The sequence below is a fragment of the Nothoprocta perdicaria genome, unplaced genomic scaffold, assembly GCF_003342845.1.
Source record: "Nothoprocta perdicaria isolate Ctin4 unplaced genomic scaffold, notPer1 scaffold_41, whole genome shotgun sequence".
Taxonomy (NCBI): Eukaryota; Metazoa; Chordata; class Aves; order Tinamiformes; family Tinamidae; genus Nothoprocta; species Nothoprocta perdicaria.
The window spans coordinates 4,484,903-4,497,261 of NW_020455655.1; the positions used below are offsets into that span (position 1 = coordinate 4,484,903).

The following is a 12,359-nucleotide window of genomic DNA, read 5'->3' on the forward strand; positions in this document are numbered from 1 at the left end:
CAATGTAATATTGAAAATAACGCTGCACTGAGCTTTTCCGAATGATCCTTCAATTCATGACCTTACTTTCCCCCGTTTGGGGACACAGAAGAGACACCTGCACATTCTGCTAGTAAAGTGAAATTTCAATCCTAAAAAATTATTTCAAAGATTTTTAAAAAGAGTTTTCCTACTCTTTTTTACATATTTTTTTTCAATCTGCTGTTGTGATACATTCTTAGAGCCACTTATTTCTAGTTAGCTTTATTGCTGGCATTTGCCTGTGGGGGCATACAGCAGTGACCCTGACAGTCTGCAGACGTTTCTGTCAGAACTCAGAACTGGCCTATAAACTATAAACTTTAGGTCCTGCAACCTGAAATTAAATGATGGAAAATACACTTACCCATTAGGACTAATTCAATTCTATTATGAATTGAATTATGAACACATGRTGTTTCTATATCAAACACAAAGGGGCCAGGTCCCTAGAAGGGGACTCTGGGCATTTCTGTGATATCAGCAATCATAGATTTGTCTCTATGAAGCTTTGAGTTATTGTGGTATCTGCAATATAGGCAACCTTTGAAATAATTGAAAATCTGGAAATAAAAGCAATCTTCTAAAAAACAGAACACATATGCCTAAAAATAAATATTAAAGGAAAAACACTCCCTTGCTTTAGTCTTTTTACTCACTGCGGAGACGAGCTGGCTGCGGAATGGGTATCGGCCTCGAGCTCCCGTGTGGTGCCCGGCGCTGCCTTGCGCCACTGCCCGGCAGCCCCCAAGAGCAGCCCTGCCGTCATGCACAGCCTTCCTCTGCRCCCAAGGAAGAGCTTCCTTCCAGCCTGGAGCCCTTCTCAGCCCAGATGCCCTCGGTTTCCAGCCCCTTTCCTTCTCCTGCCCATCCTTTCTGACATCCAGTCTGCCACCAGACTGCATCTACCAACACACGGAGTCCATCTGCTACCTGGTGTTTGCTCATGCTGCATTCATGGGGAGTCTTTCACACTGGGAATTACTAGCTCAACTGTGCTCCAGTGGGAACAAGCCTCCTTGGCARTGGGAGGTGGGATGTATAGCGGGATGATCTGGACATCAAACTCAGGTAAAGTGGCCAGGTTGCTAACCTGGACCAAGAGCAAGTTTAGGAACTAAATATCTTGTGGAATAATCTTGAATGGTACCAAAAGGTGGCAGTTCAAGAAACCTGGAGCCGGTGTCAGTAAACGTCGTGTTAGCCACTGAGTCCCTAAAACGTCTGTGCTCCAAAGGGGCTTGAACAAGCAAAAGCCTATTTTCAGATAGGACCAGAGCTGCCCTGTTAATAACTCAGAAGCACCAGACTGGTTACTCAGGCTTTTCCTTCATTAATATATGGTTTAAAATAAACGGAGAGTGTGCATAGCATGGAAAGGAAAGGAGGAAAAGCGCTACAAGACCAACCACTTTTTAGTGGACACTCGGGAATTTCTTGGAGGAACACCAGGCCTAGAACGAGGTGGGAAAACATACAATTAAAAGAACTACAGCAGGTGTAAAACAGAAGTCTCTTATGAAGCAGTGGTTTGGGGTATAATGTGTGCAGGAAACTGCTGCCAGACGGACACAGAAATGATTGAAGGAGAAGGCCTGGCAGGATTACCCGCAGACGTAATGAGCCTTAAGCGGTACTGAACACACATGTAGTTGGTGTGATTTTGCACAAACCACCTTTTCTCTTTCACATTGTTCCACTGCTAAAACAAACGGTGCTGTGCTGGTAGGCAGGGCGATATGTTGCTTACTACCAGCAGCCCTGGGGTCCCGACAAGAGCCGAGTGGTCCCTGCCCCATAGGACGTAAGGAAGGTGACGCTTCAGCAGACCCTAGTGAAGCCGCATGGGGTTAATGGCAGTTCAACATTACCTTTTGATGCCTCTTCCAGTGACTTGGACAGGTGGCCCCTCCTGCTGAGGGGCTCTGCAAGCTGGTGGCCTCGCTCCTGCCTTCGCGCAGGCCAACGTCGCCACTGGCTGCGGGGAAGCGGGATCCAGGCCTCCAGCAGCAGCCGGGARGCTTTTATTAGTCTGGCCACATGTCTTGTTCCAAAGCCCCCGGCTTGTCATAAATTTCTCCGCATTAACTCTTCACTCTGATACGGCTCCATCATACTCGGCTTACCAGGATTATTAAAAAAATATTGTTTTCAACCTCGCTCTTCRGTGAGCACAAGCCACAGCACCCAGCTGGTGTGACCCTTGAGTAGCAGGGCACTCCATCTCTGCAGCCCCTAMACCCAGATCCTAACAGGGCAAAAACCCTAGGCTCCACATACACATTTAATGGTATCTTCTTTTGAAATCATCCATGCTAAAATGAGGCTATGATCTCTAATTTTCTCCATAATAAAGAAGGACTAAGAAGAAAGTGCCCCTTTGATTCTCATATAGAACATCACAACCTTCACTGTAAACTCAACATTATCTACCCTTTCCAAACTAGTAAATTATGATTTACCCCAAGTTATATGACGTGGCTGACAAAGCCAGCCTGTCATTCAGTAAGTACTGGGGCTTCAGCATCTTCCTAAAAATAGCACTTTCTCATGACCACCAATTTAGCAAGACAGTGACAATTGCTATTTATAAGCATAGGAGAGCATAGGCACAGTTTTTGTCTTTACAAACTTTKCCACAATAGACTTAGAAAAGACATCTTGGGGCAGAACCATCATATTATCCTGGGCAGTAAAAAAAATAGTAGAGCCTKTGCAATACATCTATTTAAAAATTGACTTCTTTAGAAAGCTCCAAAAACTCATTTCTAGCCTTAGAAATTGTGTGCTGTTTATCAAGATGCTTCCTCCATGCTCCCAATTACATTATTTGGATGACATTCATTTTGAAGCCTCATCCTCACAGAATGCAACATTTTTGTTTACAGGGAAGAGGGAAGCAAGCTACTTTTACATACTTTATATAGGTTTTGTGATGTAAATAAGCTGTTGGAAAGGCAGTTTGTGAAAAAACGGGTGCTTTTGGTGCTTTTTTAGTCTGATTAAGGACTCTGCACAGCCCCCCATTAGCATGGGACACGGGGCTCATTTTGCTTACCAATTAAAGTGCTTCATCATGACTGGCCAGGCACAATTAGAAATAACAGCACAAGGAGAGCAAGCGAAGGCGCAGAAATCTGCGGTGAGCAGAGAGCTACTTTACTACATCACCAGTAAATAAGCACAGTGTGAAACAACGTTCAATGACTTTACTTTGCAAACCCCAAGGCAACTAACAACTGTACCCAGCGCTTCAAATGGCCAGCTGGCCTCTTACCACCTACTGCAAGCTCTGAACACTCAGTTAACTTCCAAACACGGCTGAAAAATAAATGAGCTGGCAAAATAACAGTAATCTGAAAGACAGACATCCATATTAAAAAGCAATTGCTCATCCCTTCTGAAATCACCAGGTTTCTTTCCTAAGTACAAGCATTACCAAAACACACACATCCAGACTCCTAAACCCAGGGTGAAAACAGACCCCATAGCCAGGGTCAGTGCCTGTTAGCAAGTAGCTATTGTCACATGGAATTAGTTGCATTTGCATTGATCTCCATTACCTTGGGAATAAGTATTTACAATCCTTTAATTTATAATCACTGCATAAGAAAACAAACAAAAACCTTAATTTTCAGTTATTGCCAGTAGTAAAAATGAGTGTTCTTYCTCAAATGCACTTAAAATAATTTGYACAGCTCATGATAATTTAATTTTGGGTCAAATAAATGWTTTAATCTGTCTCAAGAAAGTTTTATATCCTATATGGCTTCTTTATACGCCTGAAGAGAAGGCTGAGGGAGGACCTGATCGGTGTATACAAATAGTTCAAGGGAGGCAGAGAGGAGGATGGGGTTGGCCTCTTTTCAGTGGTGGCCACTGGYAGAACTAGAGGAAACGGCCACAAACTGAAGCACCAGAAGTTCCACAGGAACTGAAGGAAAAAATTTCTTAAGAGTGAGGGTACCCGGGCACAGGCTGCCCAGGGAGGTTGTGGAGTCTCCTTCTCTGCAGATCTTCCCAACCCGCTTGGATGCAGCCTGTGCCACGGGCTCCAGGTGACCCTACGTGTGCAGGGGGTTGGACTAGATGATCTCTACAGGTCCCTTGCAACCTTACGCATTCTATGATTCTTTCAAATTGAATAAGTTAAAGCTGAATAAGTCTGAGTGTTAAAAAAATTATAAAGTTACCATTTGTCACTTTTTAAGGTTTCCAGAAGTAACTGACACAAACAATCCAGACATTTGTTGTCACTGAACCTGCACTTAACAACAAGTGAAAAACTTGAGTCCACCCTAGAAAGTGGACTTTCTGCTTGCTTTTGAGAGCCTGGCTCCTAAGGCAAGAAAACCCAGAGACCCCACCATAGAKGAAGCAGATTTTTAAGATTACGATGCCTTTAAGTGTAAAAGGAGAGACATCAGATATATGCTCTCGGTGTCTGTGGACAGCAACAAGGCACATGCACATGCCCATGTTATCCTAACTAGCTCCTAGATCAGGCTCTGGAGACAAACACAGGACAAATGAGTTCTTTTCACAAGTGATCCAAATCTTTAGCTTTCCCTGATCTTRTTGAATATGATGACATTTACAATAACTAAAATAGAGATAGACAGAGGGCAGATTCAATGATGGGAACACCTTTCCACAYGAGTACATGAGGCCATGTGGGAGCTAAAGGAAGACTGCATGGAAGAACAGTGTCCAGTCACTATTGGTGAAGTGCAAGGAAGACTTGGAAATCCATCCTGTTTTAAGTTACTTCTATTAATATTTTTGAAATTTATTCTGCTGTGAAGTGACCTGAAGAAGAGCAATGAGCCATAGATTAAGCTTCAAATGCCAAAATTTATCTCCAGCGAACCATGATGGGGTCTGTTGGTAACTAGAAGAGACTGGGTTTTGGCTGCAGGAGGAGGACTGAGCGGGTTCACTGCCTGCCCTGCATTGGCACCAACTGCTCTTGGCTTGGGGATTTGCCCCTACCAGYGCTCACCCAGCGAGCTGCTTGTTTTTGGCTGCGGAAGAGACTGTGCAGATTCACCTTGCTTTGGTCGCCTCTGTGCAAGATTAATGCAGCGCATCCCTCTCAGCCCAGCTGAACGCAGAGCAGCTGCAGAAAAGCATCTGCTGCCCCTCTGAGCGAGGGAACCAAGGGGAGCACCAGCACCTGCAGCACTCAGGCCACGGGCTGCCTTTCGGTGGCTTCTTGCAGGCCACACTCGCGCTTGGGAAGTTTTTGCTAAGCCCTGTGCAGCTCCAGGCTCCATCCTCCGCGCTCCCTCCCGCTGCCCGCACTGTCCCAGCCATTAGGAGCTGCCAGGAAGCTCTTGCTCTAAGACTGAGGTAAGATCTCATGGGACTGGTAGGCTCTCAACTAATAGTCTCAGCCTTTGAAATTCATTCCCTTTGGCAGCTTCCCAAAGCCAGATGCTAATGACCTTAGGCATGATGCAAGACCTTCTTATTGGTGTTTTATTATTTTTTTTCCCCCAAGATAGCAATTCTGAACCTTTCTTATCATTGGAGAAAGTGTCCATTTTGGCATTGCAAATAACCACTGAACTGTTACAGAAATATGGTCTCAGTCAATCCCACAAGTGCAGTAGTCATTCACTCAGTAGCAACAACTGTTTTTGAAAGGTTCTTTCTCTAGCAAAGCAAGGTCTTAGGATACAAGCTGAGTTCAAAGACAACTTTGGCCCCATACCCTTCTCGCAGTCCTGCAGGGGTTTGGCCTGAGGGGCTAATTGCTGAACTGGGACTTGGGAGACGCGCACCGTGCTGCAGTCTCGCACCCGGCTGCTGTGTCACCACCAGCAGACAACGTCACCCTCCCCTCGCTGCCGTGCTCCTCTCCCAAGGGAGCTGCTGCCCGCTTGCTGTCCCCGCAGCAGCGACCCCAGTGAGCCCAGCGCCATCCTTCCCTCAGCTAACCTCACGCAAACCTCTTAAAAACACACCTTCAATGACAGGAGCTCAGTAAACTGGTTTCTAGCATAGCAGTGCCCTAACTTCTCTGTTTGATCATTTATTGAGCCGCAGCAGGGGGTTCCCTGGCAGTCACTGCAGGCAGGGTGAGCAACAGCAGAGCTGAACTGATAGGTAATGCCATAAAACCAGATTTCTCAGACTGAACTTCTTTTGAGGCAGATTTCAATTTGGACCCCATTCCATGAGAAAAGCAGCAGCAATGGGACAGTGCTCCTATACAAAGATACATATTTTCACTTGGGGAAAAAAAATGTATCAACTGCATAGTGATACTGCAGTGAATGAATTTTAGTTCCTTGGTGCCTCGCAACAAATCCACAACTGCTGTCTACAAATTTTCATTAAAATCAGTTCTTGCTCAGTGTTTCAGTCAACTACTGTGAACACAGAAAACGTACGTGTGACTCACCCGCAAAAGAAAATAAGAGCAATAAACAGGTTTTGAACTTTYTCGCAGTGAATTTAACTTTTTCAGCAAGCAACAATCTGCACTAATTTACAATTGACATCACACAATGAAGCCCCCACCTGTGTCTAACAGAACAGGGCTTCTCTATAATCCTAATCAGAAAGTTACTATCTCCAGTCTCCTAAACTCTAGATAGGTATTACTAARGTACTTTGTTTAGGCTTATCCTCATCGTTTTTGGTCACCACTGCACAAATCCTCAATGGCAGCATTAAAGATGCTGCATCATTGACTAGGTGAGCACAGAGGAAGGGAGCTTCTCACCATCCATAGCAGCAGGAAAAAGGAAATAATCCTTTTCAAGACCAGTAAGAGGGAAGCAAAGCGTGTTTAAAAAGTCCTGTCCCTGGAGATTTTCACCTGCTGACATAAGTCTATCTCTTTCTTTTTGAATGGCCAGGTGATTCTTTCAGCTCCCTCTTTCTAAAGCTCTGTGGACCATCTGCATTTGCTCATTTTCCCAAGGAATCCACGCAGGTATCAACATCAGCGACGGTTTATAGAACACCTAAGGCAACAGCAGTTTCCTGGAAATGAGTCAACCACAAGCTCTACAAGCAGAGCTCGAGGACGGGACTCGCACGGTCCTTCAGCAGCGCCCTCGAGGCCGCTCCCTGCGCGTGACGAACGTGACCTTGGCTGGCAGGGAGGCTGCGCTGCCCGTGYCCGGCAGGCCGGAGAGCCGGCGCTCGGCCACGCTGACGGTACCTGAGCTCTCCGCAGCGCGATCCCCAAAGCCATGGTGGGGGCTGCTCCTGCCCCGCTCTGACACTCGCTGGAGGAGCTGGGGGAGCCCAGGCTGGCAAGCGCTCGCCCCGTGCCAGCAAAAGTGCTTTTCACAGAATCACAGGATGGCTGAGGTTGGAAGGGACCTCTAAAGATCATCTAGTCCAACCCACTGCACTCCAGCAGGGACGCCCAGAGCACAGGGTGGCATCCACGTGGGTTTGGAAGGTCTCCAGAGAAGGAGACTCCCCAACCTCCCTGGGCAGCCTGCTCCAGGGCCCTGTCACCCTCACAGTGAAGAAGTTCTTCCGCACATGGAGATGGAACTTTCTATGTTYCAACGTACACCAACTGCCCTTTGTCCTGTCACTGGCCACCACTGAGAAGAGCTTGGCCCCTTCCTCCCTACATTCATCCTTCAGGTACTTACACATATTGATCAGATCCCCTCTCAAAYTTCTCTTCTCCAGGCTAAACAGGCCCAACTCACTTAGTCTTTCCTCATAAGAGAGATGCTTCAGTCCCTTAATCATCTTTGTCGCTCTCCACTGGACCTTCTCTAGAAGCTCCACATCCCTCTTGTCCTGGGGAGCTCAGAGCTGCACCCARTGCTCCAGGTGTGGCCTCCTTTTTGGCGGGCACTCAGCAGCGTTTGTGGCACTGCTACAGTTCAGCAGCATATATTTCCAGAGTATTTCTAATGATCTATTATTAATTGCTAGGAATTACATTCTAGTCCTACTTAAATTCAGACGGGAGTGAAACTGCACAGCTTTCAGCTGTCAAGGGCTGTAATTCAGCACTTAAATCACATGAGTCAGAAGTTGTAAGYGGACTGATTTATACTAATTTGCACCACCTTATTCATCTAGGGGAAATCTGTAAATAATGAAAGAAAAACAGAGAAAGGACATTTGAGTAAGATGGTATCACTGAACCAACATTCAAATTAAATCATCAAAATAAAGATACACTAGCACTACTATTTTAGTGAGATCTTAGGCTATAAGCTCCCTGCAGATTGTTAATTGGGATTTTGGGGACAATTGGGATTTGAGAGCCAGACCCCTTGCGCACAGAGCGCTGCAAGTGCACTGAGGTCACTCCAGTCACGCCAGCTCCCACTGACTGAGGCTCTGTGCCACGTTTATGCTAAGGAGGGACATGGTTAACATTTTTTGTGCAAAGGAGAGGGATGTTAACTATGCAAAATAAAGACCTGGCTGATCTGCAAGGGAGTCTGCTGCTCAACTCTCTGGTTAGGGTGTGCATTCCACAGCAGGGAAAGAAAAAGGCAGCGAGGAGGAAAAAAAGAAAAAAGAAGTAAAAAAGAGGGGACTGGAAACTCCACCTGGATGCTATCAGTCTTGCCCATGTAAACAGTCCTGACATTAGTGCTAGCCTGCTGAGTGGTACAGGTTAGGAAGGGTCACAAAGGCAAAATGGTGACCAAACTTGCCTCGAGGAAGAGATGCTCTGGAATCTGTCACGCGGGCAGAGAGCTGAAAGCTCATTTTATCTAGAAGTCATTTCATTTTAGAGTTCAAAACAATTAAAGACATTGAAAGAATTGTACAAACACGGATTATAGCAAGACAGAAACAATCCCCTCTTTTCATATAAACACGCACTCGACTGCACACTTAGGGTGATGTGTATTGTTCCCAAGATAACAGTGCAGCGCACCCATACAGCGGCAGGAGAATTTGAGAGAGATAGCAAAAAATCCACCAAAAATCCACAAAGGAAGTTTTCTCCATAACAGCAAATGAAAATTCACCCCTCCAAGTAACATGATTAAGTTTTTGTTTAAAAAAAATCAGGTAAATAGGCATTCAAGTAGCAAATACAATAAAAGATCTGTAAAATAACTGGTCTACAATAACCCAGGTTTTTGCACAAGTAYGAAAAACATTGTGCTATACAAAAACACAAGTGAAAAAAGAAATTATATTGTAAAGAAACTTTTCATGCAGATCTGCAGAAGAAATCAAACGTCAAGGGGGTCTAATAACTTCTCTCAACTACCCCTGTTGCAGTACTCAAGGCTTTCATTGCCACAACCCAACAGTGACATGATGTTATTGCAAAAGCCCCTTGGGATAAACTTTCTTTTCACACTCACCTTGTYAACTCACACCCTTAACTGCAAACCAGAGAAATATCTATTTGTATGCATTAACCACTGGGCTGTGACAATTGTTTCACGAGAAATTTCTTTAAACGGCTTTAAGTCCACTTGAAAGCCTTAAGAAAAACAGCCTAGAATAAACRTAAAGTAACAGATGAAAATTTCGTTCTTTACCATTTATACAAACAACTCTCAAAAATACAACTCAAAACCCCAACTGGAAGCCCCAGTTCCTGAAAAGTAAGTTTTACCAGTAATTTTCACAAACTCTGTGTCCCTCCCAGCTCTTTGTTCTGTCCCAAGGAAACAGAAAGCAGGATGAATGATATTTGCATCGAACTACAAGACTCAGTGTTTGCGTGTTTGAATAACTGTCCACATGTACAACTGGAGCAGAAGGTTACGACTAACTTGGAAATGAAAWGGTTAATAAATCTTAAATTGATCCTTTTCCAAACACGTCCAAATAACACAAGAAAAAAAYAGCCTCAACTGTAAAGTGAAGTTCTGAACTAATTTTACTTCTCATAGCGCGTGCCAGGAAGTGTATTACATGCCATTGGCGAGATACCAAACCTGGAGACTCTGGGGGGATGACTGAAGGAATCCTCACAATTCTTCATCTAGGAAATAAATTCTATGCTAGAAGGAAGAGCTCCGTAACACATGCCAGCTGGTACCCTTGCCTTCTTTTTATGAAGAGGGAGAATGAGAGCCAGCTTCCTCATATATCGACCAGGACAGCAGGCCAAAAACAACCCTTGGTAACAGCAGCAGAAAGAGCAACTTAGATGGTGCTTTTTTTTTTTCCCCCACCTCCACAACTGCCTGTGTCACAAGCACTTCCTTAAGTGTTAATATCAATCTGAATGATCTCAGCTTTACACCAGGAAGCCTATTAGAATAACTGGGAGCATCCTTTGGCCCATTAATTGTGAGAGAATAACATCTAAGTGCGTTGCAAAAAGAAAAGCTGATGCTGAAGCAATCATACCACAACTGCTTTCAACCTTCATATGATTTTTCTTTTAAAATATCTCAAGCAAAAATTGAAATTACAGCCAAATTGAAGGTCAAATATCTTGCTTTGCTATAAAATAAGCACACTAAAGTTGAAATTCAAATGCATACTACATTGTACGAAAAATATTCAGATAAGAAGCAACTAGTACTTCAGAGAAAGGATGTTTCCGTAAATCTGCAAGACCCACTTCTTTAAAGTAGATGTGGGGAAAGACACCAAGCAATTTAAATGCTCATGCAGACGGGCAGAGAACCATCTTTAACCACCTCCAAGGAATCCTCAGGGAAGCTCCCGTAGAGCAGCAAGAGGCAGTCAGGGACACACGGGCCTGAGCTCAGCTGTCCCCGGCTCCCCCAGGGCTGCAAGGACCTCRTGGGGCCACCTGCAGCCACCCTCTAGGTCGGGTGACCCTCAACCTGCTCTGAGCTGAGACCAAAGCCTCTCTCCTGGCTGAGGACACAGGCACCAAAGGGCCACGTAGCCACCTTCCCCGTGCATGAAGTACCCTGTGTATGAGGGGGTTTATTTGAGTCATCCATTCAATTGTGAAAGGACTTGGCCCATATAAACTCGTGTTTAAAGCCCATGCTCAAATCCCACGAGTTGAAGAACACCTCATTTCACATTTACAGTGATAGGAAATCACTAGCATAATAAAAAAATCAATAATTAATATCACAAGGCCTTGTAATACTAGTGTAAGTTTGTTCCACAGTAAGTCAGTAAAAGGTATTAAGCAAACAATGTTTATTTATATTACATAATATAACCATAGTTTGTAACACGACTGGGGCCTATTTTCCTCTCAGTGCAAATATTTAACTCCCATTAATGTTAACAAGGGGTTACCTAGCAAGTACTTTGGCAAGGGAATAAAACCTGAATTTTAACATTAAGCTCAAGTAAGCTTTCAACTTGAAAGCAGCTTGAAAGTACCTTGTATTAACACTATTTTAATTGCTTCAAAATCTGGATTTTTTTTTTTCCTGTGAGTACACATATACCCAGATAAAAACAATTCATCTTAGAGCTAAGCTGCACTTTTCAGGATGATGGGAAATAACCGTCTGTCACCTTTCTATAAACCGCACAGCTCGCTCCATAGAGGCTGTTAAAGGCAGTGATAAAAATCTTTGAAGAACTCTGCTTTCCTAAGAGCAGGTTTTTCCCCTTACTGCCCTCCACAGAAGSCAACAAAAATCACAGCACTGTTCAGAGCAAAAAAAGCGGAGGAAATCCGTATTATTGGTGAAAAACAAGCAATTTGTTGGCGTCCCGTCTTTCCAGTTTGGGGCAGCTCCTGGTTCAGCTAAGCCCTCTGAGGAGGACAGCAGGGATGTGCCACGCACACAGGATCCGGCCCCTGCCGTCCTGTGAGGGGGCTTTGATCATGGCTCTCCCAAGACATCATTCCAACGCAGAACGCAATTGACCGGCATTGCACCATATGTTCCTTATGCGTGAGCCCCGTCTTGTTCATTAATTTTTATGCCACTACTGCTGGAATTCAGCCAGTGTAATGTGGAGGCAATTAGCAATGTCAGAGTGTTCATGCCAGCATATAATGAGGGGGAGAAAGAAAACGAGAAAGAGCAAGGAGAGGGGAGGGAATTATACTTCCTGCTACAGGCAAGGGTCCTCTCCAGTGTTTTTTTTTTTTTTTTAAACACGTAACTTGAAAACTGAAAGATCTAATAAAAACAGACAGGTGACAAGAAATAAAAGTCTTGTTACAGAAGTCAGATTTACTCACTTATAAAGCCTCTCCTGTAGCTTTCTAATGTGTTCACCTATTTTCAGAGGATGAAACTGAAGAAGCCCTGTGGCCTGATGGCCTCATCTTCTAATCTTACAAACACTGCAGTCTGCTTCAGCTCTGCAGCAAAATGCTCAAAAGGCGGCAAAGAGACATGCGCACATATACTAAAACATAAATGTACATTAAGTAATGCATACTCTTATGGCACTTATTACTCTTATTTACTCTTATT

At 44.4% G+C, this 12,359-nt stretch overlaps 1 protein-coding gene across 1 annotated transcript in view; it reads right to left on the reverse strand.

Annotated features, from left to right (window-relative positions):
* Positions 1-7,228, reverse strand: part of BNC1 (basonuclin 1) — a 33,173-nt gene extending 25,945 nt beyond the window's left edge. The window contains exon 1 of the mRNA XM_026045819.1: positions 7,196-7,228. Coding sequence (XP_025901604.1) covers positions 7,196-7,228 — 33 coding nt within the window. The remainder of the gene's footprint in view (positions 1-7,195) is intronic.
* Between the last annotated feature and the right edge of the window lie 5,131 nt (positions 7,229-12,359).